This window comes from Mytilus trossulus, chromosome 14 (assembly GCF_036588685.1).
Source record: "Mytilus trossulus isolate FHL-02 chromosome 14, PNRI_Mtr1.1.1.hap1, whole genome shotgun sequence".
Taxonomy (NCBI): Eukaryota; Metazoa; Mollusca; class Bivalvia; order Mytilida; family Mytilidae; genus Mytilus; species Mytilus trossulus.
Genome location: NC_086386.1, coordinates 31,214,739 through 31,235,807, shown reverse-complemented (window position 1 = coordinate 31,235,807; position 21,069 = coordinate 31,214,739). Strand labels below are relative to the sequence as shown.

The window sequence follows — 21,069 nt, the reverse complement described above, 5'->3', positions numbered from 1 at the left end:
GGAGGGTCTGTTATTCTGTAAACATTTAATTTTAACCCCTTTTTTCTCTAATCTTCAAAATATTAACCCCTTTTTTCTCTAATCTTCTATTTTTTTTGCCCGTTATTCTCTAATCTTCATTTTTTAAGGGCATTAATCTTTAATCATTTAACCCCACCCAAACCCTCATAAATCATCTTAAGCAAAAGGTCATATATTCATTTTACTAATAAGTATGTCAATATGTACACAAAGCTCTGTATTGACCCACTACCCCAAAATCATAACGCTGTAGATGTCATTTTAATTTTCCATGTACATAAACTATCTGGGATTGTCTTTTATGGAATTTGGCTCTACAAGCAGTAAATGTCATGCATCAATATCAAGCTTAAAGTATCCATTATGTCTTATCTAGGTAGGAAATAGTCTGATTACTGTTAAAAGGGATTCAAGAGGATCACTTTACCCTGGGGGGTCATTGTTTTACACTGTCTGAAGGAGAGTATAGATGTTAGTCCAAAGATGTCTCCCAAACTGGTTAATTCTTAATCTGGACAAAACCGTGTTTCCATTCAGTTTTAAGGATATTGATATATTCCCTTGTTGTGCCTGGAATGATATTTTATCTTTTCCCCACTAAAATAACATGAAAGTAGGAAGTGAATTTCCCATTACATTGGCATTAAAAGTCAAAATCTATGAAAATTGGTATTATTGCCAACGAGACAACTCTCCACAAGAGACCAAAATGACACAGAAATTAACAACTATAGGACACCTAACGGCCTTCAACAATGAGCAAAGCCCATACCGCATAGTCAGCTTAGAGATATTGATTAGAAAATTATAGAAAAAAAAGTTGTTTGGAAAATTTGACATAGTATGATCATGGTGCCCATGAATATTGACTTAATTTTGCATAATCTTGAAACTGAGCTTGGAAAGTTTTTCTCAGATACTGCAGTAATGTAGAAAGTTACATGTACATTAATTAGGGGAATAACTTTTAGTAAACTCTTACAGTTTCTCATAACATTAAGGAAACCTTGGGCTATTTTTAAAATAATCAGCCTTACTTGCTATAAAGGTCACCTTAGAATTATTAAGCATACACATGTCTTTTTAGAGCATTCTCTTCTTATCCCCCTGTAGATATAAAAATAATATGTGGTATGATTGCAAATGCAATGAGATAACTAAAGAACATTAATGACACACAAATAAACAACTCTAGGTCACTCACTCAGTACCACCTGAACAATGAGAAAAACCCATACCATAGGTAAACCCAATGGGGATACAGAAACTTTCATAAGTGGGGGCCTACTGACTGCCTAAGAGGGGGCCTGCTTCAGTCACGCTTCAGTGATTCCCTATAAAAGTAACCAATTTTTTTCCAAAAAAGGGCCCCTGCCCCCCCCCCCTCCTAAATCGACCTCTAATACCTATGAATTTTAAACCTCAATTCATCTCTCTCTTATAGGGTCAGTTTAGTCCAGTCCTGTGGGTGACCATTGTATACTACAGTTAACTATGGATTTATTTATTTTTGTGGATTGCTGGAAACTTTAATTTTTGTGGAAATTTGATTTCGTTGTTTTGCAAATCTCAGTATATAAAGCCTATTAAAAATACGTTATTCATTGAACATTGGAATGAATGGTTAAATTGTACCCATGAAACCAACGAATATTTTTATCTAACAAAAAATAATGAATCCACAGTATTATGACTGACAGTAAACTATGATTTCCATTTATATCCTATAGTTCTTAACTTCTATGATAAATGATATTTAAGTATATATCAGAGGTGCTTACCCTTTTAGTTTACACCATTCATATTATTATTTAAAACTTTTTAATTGGAAATGTAATGTGTGCTTCTGTACAAGTAGTGTAACTTTGAAAGATAAAAAAGATCAACCATTATTTGTTTCATTTATTTTTGGCTACTTTATGCCATTTTTTAAAATCAAAGGAGTAAGTTCGGTAAGGGCCATATTTGGCCCCAATTATAAAGTTCATAGTAACAAGACAATACATGTTTTAAGTTGCCTTTAAGACATGTTAGAAAGTTAAACAGAACAGTTTTTGTCAAAGTTTAATTCTAACACGTTGATTTTTACATCCAAAAAAGGTCAAGATAAGGGATTTTGGTGAAATTTGACAAAATCAGCTGGATTTTAACCAAATAAAGGACCAGGAAACATTGAGCGCAGGCGTCGACAAGCTTAAGATTCAAATAAGACATGTGAAATATCTTCACAAACATTGTTTTAAAAGATCTTTGTTGTCGACGTATGCGCTCTATGGTTCCTGTCCAATAATCTATGGAAATTTACCCATTTTCATTGATTTTTTCCTGAAAAATCAACATTAGTACAACTTGTGACGTCATAGTGAAACGCAGAGACGTAAAATTTTCAACAAAAAGGTTTATATCGTAGCTAGTCAATGTATTAGCTATACTTTATCGTAATATTGGTCGATAAATCCGAATTTGAAATTTACGCTAAAAAAGTGGGCCATTTTAGGACCTTATCGAACATACTCCTTTGACTTGTGAACCAAATACATTTACATTTATACTTACAGGTCCTTGTCATCATGTAAAGGAAACATCACTAAAAAGATGCATCCAGTTCTAATTGAAAACTACAGCCAATTTTTTCTAAATTATCTTTCTCATTTATTTCAAGGTCAATTGCCAGGAATGCCAATGTCAGTCAACAAAAGTTAAAGGAAGCTGCAATAAAGGATAAGATACAACTAGACCATGAGAAGGAATGGAAACTTGCTAAATGTCTTCTACGTTTCCCAGAAATAATACTGAAGTGTTTAGATGATCTCATGTTACACACACTGTGTGAATACTTGTATGAAACATCTAATACATTTACAGAATTTTATGACGTCTGCTACTGCATAGAAAAGGACAGACAGACAGGTTTGTTTGAGATATAGATAAGTTTATTGTCAACCTTGTAAAAAAACAACGTCATGTTATGGCGTGTGCTGTTAATTTACAGATTAAGTTATGGAAGGGAAAAAAATATGGTTTCATACATAAAATTTAAGGAATAGCTGCATATAGATAATACTTTAAGAAATTAGAAGTTTGATTTCTGATTATTGCCAATCGTATCCTGCTTGGAGTTTTCTCCACATAAAATTTCACTTAAATATTTGCTTAATATCTTGATTCATTTCTATTTTCACTACTGTGTTAAGACTGCAATTAGGTGTATGACATTAAGGTTGACTCCTTCCTGCAACTATTTGAGACATTCTTCACAGACGTCATAATTATTTGGGCTCAGCATAAGTGACATCATCAACAACTGAATTCCTATATTAAAATATCCAAATTTGCCCATTTATAGAACAAAAGTTAAATGATTTTCAAAATTGCTGTGAGACATATATAATAAAGGATTATTTCATCAAAAATAACTTTCTGAGGTTAGTGGGTTTCTCTGTAGTGTATTTCCTTTATAACCGTTTGGATTGAGAAATGTCGTGTTATGCTTAGTTACCTAATTTTTTTAATAGCTGATTCATTATAGTTTCACTTATTGAATGTGTTGTTTTTTTCTGAAGACAACTTAAGACTGTAATTTGATTATGACATTGGCGTTGACTCCTTCCTGCAACAATTTAAAAGCCTCAACAGGCATCATGATTATCTGGACTAGCATGAGTGACGTCATCATCTATTCTACAATTATCATATTTGCCTGCTAATGGAACCAAATTTTAAGGTTTTCAAATTGCTTTTAGACACATAGTAAATAATTATTTCATCAAAAATAACTTTCTTAGGTTAGTGGGTTTCACAGTTGTATATCTCCTTTTTGGAATGAGAAATACCATGTGATGTGTAGTTATATCTAATTTGCTTAATTATAATAGCTGATTCTTTTACAGTTTTACTATGGTGGGTTTTTTCAAAAGACGATTTTGGACTGTAATTTTGTGTTTAACATTAGCATTGACTCCTTCCTGCAACTATTTTAAACACCCTCAACAGGCGTCATGATTTTCTGGACTAGCATGAGTGACGTCATCATCTATACTGCAATTTTCAAATTTGCCTGTTTCATGTGTTTATATAACAAAAATTTTATGATTTTCAAAATTGCTGTGAGACACATTAGAAATAAATATTTCATAAAAAATAACTCTCTGAGGTTAGTGCTCAGTAGTATATTTCCTTTTTACCTTTTGGATTAGCCTGCAATATCGTGTGATGCGTAGTTACTCAATTTGCTTAATAGGTGATTCATTTAGAAGAAGATGTTCTATTTCCATTAAAAGGGCTCACAAGGAGCATAGTACAATATAAGGCATTAATAAGACAATTGAAAAAGAATCAACCATTTATAGTTCAACCATTGTGGGGTTTTTCTAAAGACAATTTTATTACTGATGAGGAGAAAAGCTGTCAGTGCTGTTATATTTGTCAAGTGTTAAAATGTATTATCATCTTTTACATGCATGCTGTGCACTTAATAGTGCTTACGTAAATGAAAAATTGTGATGATATTTATTTAGAAAACATTGACATGATAATCAACCCAACTTTCCGTAATTTTTATCCAAAAAATTTTGAACTCTAGGAAATTGATGTTGAAAATATTTTTGTAATTAGGTTTATTGAATATCATGTCATCACCGTCTTATACCAAGTAAATATTTTTCAAACATCTTTGTTTCTGCTGACATAATTTCACAAGTTATCGTTGGAAAAACTTAAAATTGGATTACTAATAACAAATGTTACAAGATGCATGTGTTTCATATATCACAAAACTCATTTTTCTTGCTTCCGTAATAAATGATAAAAGACCTGTTTTAATATTGCATGTGTTTGAATATCAGTAAGGAATAATTTCCTATCGATCTTTCTACATTCATAAAAATAAAATATAAAAACAACAGCTTTTAATACTGCATGATAAAACTGACATGAGGGAAGTTGACTAATTTAACTATTAGTTATATGATCAGCTTACTTCTCTTTGATTCGTTTTAACTTTTCAATTGGTAAACATTTATATTTGGTTTCTCTAACTCTATGGAAATTTATCCCTTTCCGAACCCATTGTATAAAAAAATGTAATCAACGTGTGGTTGCTGGTGATCTCAAAAGATCATTGGATGATTTTGAGGGTCATGACCTTTTTAGCTAACTGAATGAATCAAAAAACGATAACAGGTGTTAATGAAATTGACAACTTCGTGCAATGTGAAAGGCACTCGAAGGGGATTTTCGGTTAACAAAAAAAGAAAATGTCTTTTTAATCATTAGAGAAACAGATTCTTAAATAGTTACTCGTGGATTATCGGATTTATCCAATCTCGATAGTTAAATTATAAATTTTAAAGTCCTTGCCGAGGCGGCTCGGACTTTAAAATTGATAATTTAACTATCTCGATTGGATAAATCCGATAATCCACTGGTATCAATGTAAGAATCTATATTTACATAATTGTCATTTAATGCTGAACAAATTGGACATTTCTTAAGCTAGATTGTCAAAAGAAATACAGTTAAGCATGATCAGTTTTACTTGTGTTAATTTATTTGCTCAACAGATGAAGGTTTATATTGCTAGTCATCTATTTCATAATATCTTTGCATTAGTTGTATGAGTTGATCTCATGACATTGTAAATTGCTTGGATAATTAAATCAGAGCGAAAATGCTCTAAATATTTTGATTATTACATGAGAACTGCATTGGATAGCCAACAAATATTAATACATGTTAATCTATTGTAGTCTTAAATTTGTTTTCAATCTTTTAAGCAAAGTCAACCTATAAAACAGACTAAAATTCTTTTATTTCGTATTTAAATGTTCCAAAATCAATCAAAGTCTTATGTACATCTATCCTTGCACTTGCACTTCCAGTTCTATCGGATGCAGCTCATGTATTAAAATCAGCAGATAAAATATATCTATTTGTTGACCTCATTCCTCGATGATAAATATTACAGTTGTTCTGACGATCGGTAAAATGATGCCATATTGTATTTATCTTACGAGTTACAGACTGTCTGTGGTCATTCCTGTCAAAAGGATTTGTTTCCATTAAAGTACACTTACCATTATGAGTACGACAGATTTTGAGAGGTTTCATAATGGAATATTTCAGAAAATATCCCTTTAATGGTAACAATTAGATTTGTACTGTCTACGGTGTAATCAGGTTACAACTACATGTCCCTAAAGCAAGATTTGTTTAAGTTAACTATCTCACAATATTTTTTTTTAATTTTATCTCAAGTCAGATGGCATATTTCCCTTCAACTTCTAAACATTTCCTGTAGCATTGATTGCTCTTTGCAGTTCAAAGATGTTGCATTCTAATAGCTGTTAAATTGTTCTTATTTTCCATGTTGTCTAGAAAAGAAGTGTTATATGGTAGTCCATTTAGGAGCCAAAAAATATGTTTGAAAGAGATCCTCAACTTCAAACGGTTCAATTTTAAATTTAAAACATGAATTTAATACCCTTAAGTGTAACAATATGGTATTGCACAAGACTTCATGGAGGAATTCTGTCTAACAATATAATGCAGATTTTATCTTTCTTTGTGACATGGTTTTGTTTATTGTGATGAAATAAGCAGAAATTCAGTTGAAAGCAAGAAAATATTGACGTCATAATAGAATTTCGGCCAAAAAAGAACTTGAGATAAAAATTATAATCATATACTCAAACCAACCTTGGAAAGTATGAATCAGCTAAGAAATATGAAAACAGAAGATAAAATATCAAAGCTCTTTAAGGTTCTATATTCTAATTGCTAACATTTTAGTAAAGAAATTTTCCTAGATATAGACATTGAAAACAGAAGATAAAATATCAAAGCTCTTTAAGGTTCTATATTATAATTGCTAACATTTTAGTAAAGAAATTTTCCTAGATATAGACATTGATTTTATTATATACATTGAAGTGAAGTGCATTTATTCAGGGCACAGTTGAAAATCTTTTGCTTGAAGCAGGTTTATAAGAAATAAAGACTCAAATTTATTGTATTTAAATTAGATTTTTATATAGAATATGTAATTATAAAGCTGGTTCAGATTTAAGTATAAGCAGTCTAAACCTGTTGACACATATTTTCCTTATTCTAAAGAAATATTGGATTAGACATAAAAATGTGATTGACATGCTAAGAATTGTGACTAATTTAGTGTAAAGTTTACTACCCTGTAGACAAATTTCTGTTACAAAAGTGTGGGTCAATCAATATTTCATCACCGGTCAACACTTCCAACACTTCGGTTTTCATTTAATAACATTTTTTCTAGATTACAAATCTGTATCAATTTTGTACTCAATAATCCTGGAAACAAAACAAAGACTGGCTTGTATTTCAATGATGCTTGACCCACTTGCTCTCAGCAATAAGTCTGAGCTCTTGTCAAATAACTTATGGAAAATAATTGTACCAGTTATAAACAAACATGGTTTCAATCCTGTTTGACTGTTGTATGTCATGATTGTATCCTGAACACCAATAACATTGGCTGCTGCCATTATTAAAAATTGAACATCAGGAATGAAACACAGATACAGATTTTTTATGACAGTTGAGGTTTTTTATCTATTTTAAAATATAAGGGAGTTGTCTGCCCCTTGTAATTTTGAAAAAAAGCATTCAAAATTTCAACAATTTCAACATATTTTTTTGTTCAAAAATGGAAAATGTATTAGACTCAAAGTTTTTCAACTTAGTACTGTAACGTCTTCTCCAAAGATTTCAATGATTTTAGTGATTTCATTTTTAGCTCACCTGCCCCAAAAGGCCAAGTGAGCTTTTCTCATCATTTGGCGTCGCTCATCCGTCGTCGTTAACTTTTACAAAAATCTTCTCCTCTGAAACTGCTGGGCCAAATTAAGCCAAACTTGGCCATAATCATCATTTGGGTATCTAGTTTAAGAATTGTGTGGCGTGACCCGGCCAACCAAACAAGATGGCTGCCACGGCTAAATATAGAACATAGGGGTAAAATGCAGTTTTTGGCGTATAACTCAAAAACCAAAGCATTTAGAGCAAATCTGACATGGGGTAAAATTGTTCATCAGGTGAAGATCTATCTGCCCAGAAATTTTCAGATGAATCAGACAAACTGGTGTTGGGTTGCTGTCCCTAAATTGGTAATGAAAGGAAATTTTGCTGTTTTTAGCTCACCTGCCCCGAAGGGCCAAGTGAGCTTTTCTCATCACTTAGCATCTGGCGTCGTTGTTAACTTTTACAAAAATCTTCCCCTCTGAAAATACTTGGCCAAATTAAACCAAACTTGGCCACAACCATCATTGGGATATCTTGTTTAAAAAATGTGTGGCGTGACCTGCCAAACCAACCAAGATGGCCGTCATGGCTAAAAATAGAACATAGGGTAAAATGCAGTTTTTGGCTTATAACTCAACAACCAAAGCATTTAGAGCAAATCTGACTGGGTGAAATTGTTTATCAGGTCAAGATCTATCTGCCCTGAAATTTTCAGAAGAATCGGACAACCTGTTGTTGGGTTGCTGCCCCTGAATTGGTAATTTTAGGGAAATTTTGCTGTTTTTGGTTATTATCTTGAATATTATGATAGATAGAGATAAACTTTAAAATACTATATACAATTATGGCCTGTTGGAGAGGTGGATATCCAAAATTGTCAACACGAGAAGGTTATTTCAATGAGGGCGCAGCCTGAAGTGAAATAACTTTCAAGGGTTGACAATTTTGGATATTTTATCGATTCTAAGGGGCCACAATTGATTTATTATACCAAACTTACAATAGAAAGGCCTTTCGAACACTTTCTATATGTTTTACATAACAAAGTCAAAGACAAGTTGACGTCAGTTGAAAATACATTTGTGTTCTAGAATTTCTAGAATGTACAACAAAAGTAAAATCTTTTGTAAAAAAATATTGATGGCCCTGAAAAGGACCGTTACTCCAGAAGAGCTATCATCAGCTGCTGGCACTCTATTCATGTCTAATGCCTTATTTTCTCGTCTCTTCTTCCTCGTCTCTTCTTCTTCTTCTTCTCTCGGTGAGCTTCAAGTGTAACGTGAACGCTGCCATTTTGTTTATTTACGTCTGTGACGTCATTATCATGGGAGATAACTCAAGTACAAATCAACAATCTCAAAAGGTTATTCGCCGGTGAATGGTGGAAATTTTTAGGGTTATTCGTCTTTCCTTGCAATTGATTGAAATACAACTGAACTATTCCATGTCACGTGATAATGTTTCACCCAATAGAATTGTTTAGAATATATGTAAGGTATAATAATAAATGTTGGCAAAGTAAGATCTATAAATAAGTCAACATGACCGAAATGGTCAGTTGACCCCTTTAAGAGTTATTGCCCTTTATAGTCAAGTTTTAACCATTTTTAGCTCACCTGGCCCGAAGGGCCAAGTGAGCTTTTCTCATCACTTGGCGTCCGTCGTCCGTCGTCGTCGTCGTCGTCCGTCGTCGTTAACTTTTACAAAAATCTTCTCCTCTGAAACTACTGGGCCAAATCAAACCAAACTTGGCCACAATCATCATTGGGGTATCTAGTTTAAAAAATGTGTGGCGTGACCCGGTCAACCAACCAAGATGGCCGCCACGGCTAAAAATAGAACATAGGGGTAAAATGCAGTTTTTGGCTTATAACTCAAAAACCAAAGCATTTAGAGCAGATCTGACATGGGGTAAAAATGTTTATCAGGTCAAGATCTATCTGCCCTGAAATTTTCAGATGAATCGGTCAATCGGTTGTTGGGTTGCTGCCCCTGAATTGGTAATTTTGAAGAAATTTTGCTGTTTTTGGTTATTATCTTGAATATTATTATAGTTAGAGATAAACTGTAAACAGCAATAATGTTCAGCAAAGTAAGATCTACAAATTAGTCAACATGACCTAAATGGTCAATTGACCCATTTAGGAGTTATTGCCCTTTATAGTCAATTTTTAACCATTTTTAGTTAATTACAGTAATCTTTTACAAAAATCTTCTCCTCTGAAACTACTTGGCCAAATTAATCCAAACTTGACCACAATCATCTTTGGGGTATCTAGTTTAAAAAATGTGTGGCGTGACCTGGTCAATCAACCAAGATGGCCGCCACGGCTAAAAATAGAACAAAGGGGTAAAATGCAGTTTTTGGCTTATAACTCAAAAACCAAAGCATTTTGAGGAAATCTGACATGGGATAAAAATGTTTATCAGGTCAAGATCTATCTGCCCTAAAATTTTCAGATGAATCGGTCAATCGGTTGTTGGGTTGCTGCCCCTGAATTGGTAATTTTGAGGAAATTTTGCTGTTTTTGGTTATTATCTTGAATATTATTATAGATAGAGATAAACTGTAAACAGCAATAATGTTCAGCAAAGTAAGATCTACAAATAAGTCAACATGACCAAAATGGTCAGTTGACCCGTTTAGGAGTTATTGCCCTTTATAGTCAATTTTTAACCATTTTTCGTAAATTAAAGTAATCTTTTACAAAAATCTTCTCCTCTGAAACTACTTGGCCAAATTAATCCAAACTTGGCCACAATCATCTTTGGGGTATCTAGTTTAAAAAATGTGTGGCGTGACTTGGTCAACCAACCAAGATGGCCGCCACCGCTAAAAATAGAACATAGGGGTAAAATGCAGTTTTTGGCTTATAACTCAAAAACCAAAGCATTTTGAGGAAATCTGACATGGATAAAAATGTTCATCAGGTCAAGAACTATCTGCCCTGAAATTTTCAGATGAATCGGTCAATCGGTTGTTGGGTTGTGCCCCTGAATTGGTAATTTTGAGGAAATTTTGCTGTTTTTGGTTATTATCTTGAATATTATTATAGATAGAGATAAATTGTAAACAGCAATAATGTTCAGCAAAGTAAGATCTACAAATAAGTCAACATGACCAAAATGGTCAGTTGACCCTTTAGGAGTTATTGCCCTTTATAGTCAATCTTTAACCATTTTTCATAAATCTAAGTAATCTTTTACAAAATCTCCACTGAAACTACTAGGCCACAATCATCTTTGGGGTATCTAGTTTGAAAAATGTGTCCGATGACCTGGCCATTCAACCAAGATGGCCGCCACGGCTAAAAATAGAACATAGGGGTAAAATGCAGTTTTTTGCTTATAACTATGAAACCAAAGCATCTAGAGCAAATCTGACAAGAAGTTAAATTGTTAATCAAGTCAATATCTATCTGCCCTGAATTTTTCAGATGAATTGGACAACTGGTTGTTGGGTTGCTGCCCTCCAATTGGTAATTTTTAAAGAAATTTTGCCGTTTTTGGTTATCTTGAATACTTTTATAGATAGCGATAAACTGTAAACAGCAATAATGTTCAGCAAAGTAAGATCTACAAATAAGTCAACATGACCTAAATGGTCAATTGACCCCTTAAGGAGTTATTGCCCTTTATAGTCAATTTTTAACAATTTTTATTAATTTGGTAAATTTATGTAAATTTTTACCAAATATAGTTCTCTGTTACTAATGGGCAAAGTTCATGATAGATATAATTGTAAGAAGCAAAATCGTTCAGTAAAGTAAGAACTTCAAACACATCACCATCACCAAAATACAATTTTGTCATGAATCCATTTGTGTCCTTTGTTTGATATGCACATAGACCAAGGTGAGCGACACAGGCTCTTGAGAGCCTCTAGTTTCATAATCTTAGTAATCTATTACAAAAATCTTCTCTGAAACTAATGGGCCAAGTTAATTATAGATAGAGATAATTGTAAGCAGCTAGAATGTTCAGTAAAGTAAGATGAACAAACACATCACCATCACCAAAACACAATTTTGTCATGAATCCATCTGCCTCCTTTGTTTAATATTCACAAAAACCAAGGTGAGCGACACAGGCTTTTTAGAGCCTCTAGTTTATGTATCTGATTAAAAATTTAACCAAAAAGAACTTGTGTTGGCAAGAATATTCTCTTTTGAATACGTTTGATAAATGTGCCTGAAAGTGATAGCCAGTTTATTGTCTTGCATATGACGAAAGTTGTGGAAAGCAAAACTTACATTGGATTGCTTCTCCAATGACAGCAAACAATTGTTTAGTTTTCTAAGCTGTTAAAATTATTTTAATATGATAAGAAGTACTTGATATACTATAAATATAAATTTGCATACTACATTGTATTAGTATGTATCAGTTTGACAACTGTTTTGAGTCCCTTCTACCTAGTTCCTGATTCTATGACTGAATTAATTAGCAATTTTCAATGATATGTTTTTTGCTAAAAGTCAATTTGAGCAAAACAACTTGTTATAGATCAATGATATTTTGTATAAAGTTGCATCACTATTAGTACATTTCAGTTTGGCTACCATTTTGAGGCACTCTAAGACATGGTGTAGTGATTGAATAAATTTTCAATGTTAAGTTTCAAAATATATTTCCCTTGGATATTGTCCAGTTCCATTTTTTTTTTGGTATCAAGGCTAATAAGTTGTTACCAATGAATATCCTTAAGGCAGATATAGCTGTCAATTTAGTGGCATATTTGCCAACTCTCATTCAAAGTTTTATTATTAGATCCTGATATAGATAAGTACATATGATACATCATATTTGGAATATATCCTATCTACTTGCAGTAAATTAGGTGCCTTCATTCTAGTCATGCTCCTGTGACTCTAAAATTTGAATGTTAAGTATTATTTTAATAAAATGTGGTCTTAACAAATACCAATTCTATTACATGTAGTAACATTTTTTATGATGCTAATGAATTATTGAAATGTTTAGATTTTCTACTGAACATGCTTTTAAAAGTACTTTGTAATTTTATTTGATTAAAATCTGAACAGATGTACCTCATTTGCAAGGATATTTGAAGGTCATTATTCTCTTGAATTTAAAGTAAATTGTTTGTTGATTCGTATTGACTTTATTAATATTTAATCTTTAAAAGTACATATGTACTTTAAAGTTAATAGACTGAGTACATGAAGGTGGTAGGATGTTACAGTTCATCAAATTGCTGCTTTCATTTTACTGCCATATTGGACATATCTCTGTGTCATTGAATGTTTTATTATATCTTTATGTCGACATTGTATGAGATAATTACAACTGAGAATGGCTGAATTTTCTTTTATATGTTGACATATAAAAAAGAAGATGTGGTATGATTGCCAATGAGACAACTATCCACAAAAGACCAAAATGACACAAACATTAACAACTATAGGTCACCGTACGGCCTTCAACAATGAGCGAAGCCCATACCACATAGTCAGCTATAAAAGGCCCCGATAAGACAATGTAAAACAATGTACTGTTCAAATTTATAGTCATTTGTAATTGAATTAGATGCAGGGTATACTGTATAAGACAGCAACTCATCAACACAAAATTACAAAATATATCATCTGGGAACAGTTATAATCTCTTGTTTCTTTATATTACATTTTATAGGTTAACATGCTTCATTTGTGTTACCAGATTTTATTTTTCTCTTGCAGGTAAAATAGTGAATGTAAACATGAATCGTCTGTTGTTGTGTGAAGCTACTGCTAATGTTATTGCTGCAGGTTTCCACTTACTAGGAATTAAACCTCTAGAAAGGATGTAACTCCTGTACAGTACAAAACATTTGCCAACCATGAACAGATTTTAAACTGATAAATTATTAAAATTTTCTTGTCAAAATGTGCAGTTAAGCATGACATATCAGTAAAATGTGCTTACATTTGTTTAAGACTTTTTATTATTTTAGTTTGAACATGTTGGTTATATTATTTATGGTCTTGGTTGAGTTGTCAGTTATCCTTCAGAACAAATGTGTATTGTCTTTGATTGATTGTGGTGCTTAGTTATTGAAATTATTGCATGAAGCTGTTAGTTTTTATTGGTGGAGGAAGCGTAGTCTTCAGAAGTGCATGGAGAGAACCACAACATTCAACCGGAAACTGGCAATGCTAGTCAATTAATATTGGAATCCGACACTCCTGTCTATTGTTTGGTTCAAACCCTGGACCTCAGTGTTGACAGACTAGTGATATAGTATATGAATTACTTAGACCACTTATGTAAATTCCTGCTTTGTTCTGTCATTGGTCTTTAACCTTGTTTTTAAAAATCTTTAAAAAATTGTACGACTGTTATACAAATGAGAGTTTAAGCTAGTAATAAAAACAGGTTCAATCCACCATTTTCAGTTTCTATATAAAGAAATGCCTGTACCCAGTCTCGAATATGCCAGTTCTCCATTCATTTGTTGTGTTTGAGGTTTTAATTTTACTACTTGATTAAAGGCTTTCCTTTGATTTTTTTTCGTTTGGTGTTTGGTGTTTTTGGTTATTTTACTTTTTTTATGAGACCAATACTGTGGATTCATTATATCCTTTGGATACCAATTTTTGTGAGGACTGGTGAACCACAAATCACAAATTTTCTGTAGGCTTTGTATGCCAAGATTGGCAAAACCATGAAATCAAATAGCCACAAAAATGGAAGTTTTCCTCAATCAACAAAAATTGAACTCACAAAAAATAAATGAATTCACAATATAATGTAGTAAAGTTGTAACCAATCTTATCCATTATTTCATATTTGCTTGAATCGCCTTATTATCCAAAGTGCACTGGAATTATACTTTCTGCCACAGTTCAAAGAGCAATAACTTACACATGATTTTTTCATTAACTACATGTATTTTGTGTTAATTGAAACAAATGATTACCCTGAACTCACTAACATAATTTCATCACAAAAGTGTAAATTGCTGTTGAAATCATTGGAAAGGGTAACATCCTGAGATGATTATACCCACTGATTATACAAGCATAATAAATATTGTTTTCACCAAATTTATTGCTTTCAACATGGGCATATTTATAACTTGTATTACTATTGAAGGAAAATAGGGATAAACAACCTTAAAGTTTGTAATGCCAAAACTACCATAAAGTGTTATTGCTGCTCCTAATTCCATTTTTGTGTATTCCAACATTTTTCCATACTTGTTTTTTTCATTTTGCCTATAGATTAAAAGGTCATTTTTGGTTAATTAATAAAGGTGATAATTTACAGACTAATAATAATAATAATACTTTATTCAGAAGCAATACAGCTTATAGAATATACAATTTTACAATATTTTTTGAATGCATCAGTGAAATATAAATACAACAATTATACACAATACATGCATGGCGGAGAATGAGACAAAAATTCATATGATAAATAAATAATACAACTACATATTACGAATTTTTTCAATATTAAACAAAAATTTACCTAAATTATTAAGTTCTTTTACATTGTGAACTGATAACAACTGTATAAGTTTAAAAGTGGATGGATATTGCCAATAATATTTCTTAATGTATAGTTTTCTTACATCACTATATCTATTACATTCTAGAATAACATGGTATTCATCTTCTACAATATTGTTAGTGCACATAGTACAAAATCTATTTTCTCTATCTACATTGTAATATCTGCCTGTTTCTATATTGAGGCTATGTGCGGAGATACGATATTTACATATAAAAGGTTTATATATTTGATTAACAGGTCTATCTAAATAAAACTGCAGTATATCTGTGTCATATATATATCTATAAAGTATACATTTTGATGAATTATTAAAAAAAGAATTAGCATCAGCAATAAAGGTATCTTTCATTCTTTGTTTTAGCTCATGTATGAATATATCAACATTATTTACACTTTGTTTTAGCCATACATCATGAAAACCATAACTACATAATATATCTTTGACTGAACAAGCCCAATTCGATTTGTCATTGGGTTTTTTAAATGAACTCTCCAACATATCTTCATAACATGCTTTAAGTATACAGTTATCAGTATTTAATAATTTGAACCAAAATTGAATCATTCTTCTTTGTCTTTCATAATACATTGGATAACGTCCCAATTCACAGTAAACCATGTTATTAACAGCAGTTTTTCTAACCTTTAGAATTCGTTTTAAAAAACATAAATGTACTTTCTCTATATCACCAGCTTTATGATTACCCCACACTTCACAGCTATAATTAAGTATACTAGATACATAGGTATCAAATAAGGACAGTAGTGTTTCACAGTTATAATATTCATCTACAATTTTACTACATAATGCAAAAACAGCTTTTCTTCCTTGATTTGCTAACATTTTTTGAGTATGTAAAAAACTGCCATTATAATTAAAAAGAATACCCAAATATACAAAACTGTCACATATATCTATTTGGTTGTTATTCAAAAACCATTTTTCTTGACTTTTTACACTACCTCTATTTCTAAACACTACAACTTTAGTTTTAGACATATTAATGTATAAACCATATTCCTCTGCCGAAGAATTTACAGTATTTATCATATTTTGCAGATCATCTATGTTCTCACTGAATAAAACAGTGTCGTCTGCGTACATAAGTAAAAATAAATTTAAGGATTTCAATTCATATGACTGACAGCCATTACTGATTAGGTCTACTTCCATATCATTGACATACAACGAGTATAATAAAGGGGATAAAGATTCCCCTTGCATCAAGCCAGTATTACATTTAAAAAAATCTGAAATTTTTCCATTACACTTTATACAAGTTTTCAATTTAGAATACATAGATTTAATTACAGTAAGAAGTTTACCAGTAACGCCACATCTAACTAATCTCAACCACAATTTTACATGAAAAACACTATCAAAGGCTTTAATATAATCAATGAAACAACAATATAAGCGTTTGCCTTTTCTTAATGACTTAGATATCAAGGAATGAAGACAGAAGATGGCATCAGAAGTGCCGTATCCAGGACGGAATCCAAATTGTGCATCTGTCAGAGTGTTGTTAATCTTGCACCATGTTATAAGTCTTGAATTAATCAACGACGTAAATAGTTTTCCTAAATGCGACACCAACGAAATACCTCTGTAGTTTCCAGGATCGTCAGGGTTTCCTTTCTTAAAAATAGGAATTAAAATACATTTCACCCATATTTCAGGGAAATTTCCAAAGCATAAAATGTTGTTGAACAGTTTACAAAGTACAGGTTTCAATAGAGTTTTACCGAAAAGTATATACTCATTCATTATATCATCATAACCAGTCGACTTGTCTCTTTTTAACTTTTTGATGCACGAATCAAGTTCCTTTTCTGTAAACGGAAGATCTAGTTCCTCAAAAACTGTTTCCGGGGTGTCACTCGTTCCAACATTCACATCAGGAGGTTTAGACATAAGTTTTTTAAAATGTTCCTCGAATTGATCCAATGAAATGTTATTTATCACGCGCTTTTTACGTTTTTTAAAATTCTTATTGAAGCGTTTTGGATTTTTCTTCCTTAGTGACGACAGCATATTTCCTCGTTGGTTCTTATAATGTCTTTTAAGTCTTGTTTCGCACCACTTATACTTTTGTTTAGCAAGGTTAAAGTTAATTCTGTTTTCATCCGAGCGGTATTTGTTGAAACTGTCTAATGCATTTTGATATTGTATATATAATGTTTTGCATTCATCAGTAAACCAAGGCTTGTCTGCATTAGATTTATGAACTTTATCGCCATTTTCACAAGATTCACACTGTTCTTTGAATGTTACTTCAGATTTCGTATACTGTTCATATATATCAGTTAAAAGATTATTAAGTCTTTCTACACACGTATCAATATCGCTGTTTTCGTCAAAATTTACCAGTAGATCATCAAACTTTTGTGTGTTGAGTATCAATTTACTTCTGATATCATCTTCTGACCCTTCATTCCAGTTAAATACATTGAACTTAGTTTTATTACAATGACATTGACCGTAAGACTGATTATTACCCTTAAGGTACAATTCAACTACTATTGGAGCATGACATGAATACATATTAAATGGTTCAACATAAAACGATTTTAAACAATTAAACATTTCACTATGTGTAAACAATAAATAATCAATAACGCTACTACCGTTTTTATTATTAAATGTTATTTTCCCACTGTCTGTTCCGAATCTGCCGTTACATATCCGTAGGCCGGACGACTGGCATAGCTGCAATATACGCTGACCAAAACTATTTGGAGGTTTAATGTCTTCAGATTTCCTATTACAAATATTACTATCATTTACATAGTCAATAAAAGAAATACTGTTAATCAGTTCTTTATCTAATGTATCATTAACTATATTGTCTGCTTTTAAACCTACTCGTCCATTCAAGTCTCCTATCACAGCCACAGTTCCTAATGTACTATAATGTTCGATATTTTCTTGCAGTATATCAAAGACATCTATATCATATTTACGGTAAACTACATTTTTATCAGGCGGCATATAAATAGCACAAATATACAAATCTAAATCATTTAAACATATATTTTTGTCAATTTTTAACCAGATCATACTATCAGCACAACATTTCAATAAAGTAGTGTGGGGGGTTAACCATTTCTTATTTCTTATAAAAAATAACTACACCTCCCCCTTTACATTTTTCTCTATACACAATATTTTTTTCGTAGCCTTTCATTTCAAATTCATCGGGGCATTTAAGCCAGCATTCATTTAGACACAGTATATCATATCTATTCACTAAATTTAAGAAATTTCTATCTGATAATTTCCGGATTAACCCTTTTGATATGTTCCAAGAGCAAATTTTCAAGGAACCACTATTTTTAGCACAATCATTCTCCGCTACCTCCTATTCCTTCCATAGCTCACCATTAACATACAATTTGTCTCCGACAATATAAGCCTTCTTGTTTTTTTTCCTTTCTTTGAGCATGATGGGTACCAATTTTTTCCGTCTTTCCAGAACCTCTTTGGGATATTGTGGGCTTATGCCATAACTTGTGTTTTTTAAACGGTTTGAAACACTGCGAATCATTTCACGATCCTCGAATTTTCTAAATTTCACCACAATTGGTCTTGGTTTTGTTGCGCCATTTTTCCTTTTTCCTAATCGATACGCTTTTTCCAAAGTAATTTTGTCTTTTGCGTTTTCTATTTTCAGTTTGTTTTCACAGAAATCCAAAATTTTGTTTATACAGTTTTCATCAGATGTTGATCCCGTTGCACCCCCCCTTATCGCCCGTTGCACCCCCCTCAGCTCCTTCGTTGTTTACACTAGGTTCTTCAAGTTCAAAAAATACTAAATTTTGCTTTAGATTTTGGGATTCAATATCCACCAGTTTATCACGAACTTCTTTGTTTTCATTTTTCGTCAATTCTACACCAGAGTTAATAGTGTCAACTTTTAATTTCAAACCTTTCAGATCGTCGTGTGCATTTGACAAGAATTGTGCACTTTGTTCTAATGTGCTAATGCGCTTTTTACAGTCTATAATTTCGTTTTGTATCCATTTTGTTTAATCGAGACTCTATTTTGTCAAGTGTTGTTAATTTTGTTTCTATGTTGGCCATCCTTTGACACATTTCTTGAAGTGTAAGTTCTATCCCCTGTATATTGGGCGGGGGCGTAACGTGAGCTAAAGGTGGTGGGGGGTACGGTTGATATGTTTGGAAAGGTTGGAAGGGTGAGTATCCTATCGGCGAACTAGCCATTGGGCCTGTGTATTGTTGATTGGAATTATTCATCGGAAAGTTTTGATTGAAACTACTACTTGAGTTGTTTTCATTTGACGACAAATAGGACTGTGTATTGTTTTTTACCTTCGTACATTTTCTTTTATCGAGGAAACTCGTCTGGTCTGATGACGAAGAATCACTCACAGTTTTTTTAGAATTTCGTTGTGTACGTTTCCTCTTTTCTCCTCTGGGCTTTCCAGAATTGTTTCCTCCTCTAGGCTTCCCAGAATGGTTTCCTCCTCTAGGGTTTCCTCTAGGGTTTCCTCTAGGCATCCCAGAATAGTTTTATCATTAACAAACACATTTTACAGTTTTTAGTTTGCAATAAATCCCAATATAACAATAACAAATTTCACAGTTCAAATTTTCCTCTAAGTCTATAGGTTACACTTTGATAATTCAGCAATCTCCCAAATCTGGGAACAGTATATCTATATATCAATATATATGTTCCTGCACAAATCAAACCTCTTTTGAGGAGATATTTAATGTTCATTGATTTTTTTATACGACCGCAAATTTTGAAAAAAATTTCGTCGTATATTGCTATCACGTTGGCGTCGTCGTCTGCGTCGTCGTCGTCCGAATACTTTTAGTTTTCGCACTCTAACTTTAGTAAAAGTGAATATAAATCTATAAAATTTTATCACAAGGTTTATGACCACAAAAGGAAGGTTGGTATTGATTTTGGGAGTTTTGGTCCCAACATTTTAGGAATTAGGGGCCAAAAAGGGCCCAAATAAGCATTTTCTTGGTTTTCGCACTATAACTTTAGTTTAAGTTAATAGAAATCTATGAAATTTTGACACAAGGTTTATGACCACAAAAGAAAGGTTGGGATTGATTTTGGGAGTTTTGGTTTCAATAGTGTAGGAATTAGGGGCCAAAAAAGGGCCCAAATAAGCATTATTCTTGGTTTTCGCACAATAACTTTAGTTTAAGTAAATAGAACATAATGAAATTTAAACACAATGTTAATGACCACAAAAGGAAGGTTGGTATTGATTTTGGGAGTTTAGGTCCCAACAGTTTAGGAATTAGGGGCCAAAAAGGGACCCAAATAAGCATTTTTCTTGGTTTTCGCACCATAACTTTAGTATAAGTAAATAGAAATCTATGAAATTTAAACACAAGGTTTATGACCATAAAAGGAAGGTTGGTAATGATTTTGGGAGTTTTGGTCCCAACAGTTTAGGAATAAGGGGCTCAAAGGGTCCAAAATTAAACTTTGTTTGATTTCATCAAAATTGAATAATTGGGGTTCTTCGATATGCAGAATCTAACTGTGTATGTAGATTTTTCACTTTTGGACCCGTTTTCAAATTGGTCTACATTAAGGTCCAAAGGGTCCAAAATTAAACTTCGTTTGATTTTGACAAAAAATTAATCAGTTGGGTTCTTTGATATGCTGAATCTAAAAATGTACTTAGATTCTTGATTATTGGCCCAGTTTTCAAGTTGGTCCAAATCCGGGTCCAAAATTAAACTTTGTTTGATTTCAT

The 21,069-nt window shown here is 32.3% G+C and overlaps 1 protein-coding gene across 1 annotated transcript in view; it reads left to right on the top strand.

Annotated features, from left to right (window-relative positions):
* The window catches only part of LOC134697661 (arginine--tRNA ligase, cytoplasmic-like), a 111,461-nt gene extending 97,734 nt beyond the window's left edge, over positions 1 to 13,727 (top strand). The window contains exons 14-15 of the mRNA XM_063559945.1: positions 2,684 to 2,931; positions 13,497 to 13,727. Of these exons, the coding sequence (XP_063416015.1) occupies positions 2,684 to 2,931; positions 13,497 to 13,606 (358 nt within the window). The 3' untranslated portion in view covers positions 13,607 to 13,727. The remainder of the gene's footprint in view (positions 1 to 2,683; positions 2,932 to 13,496) is intronic.
* The last annotated feature ends 7,342 nt before the right edge of the window (positions 13,728 to 21,069 follow it).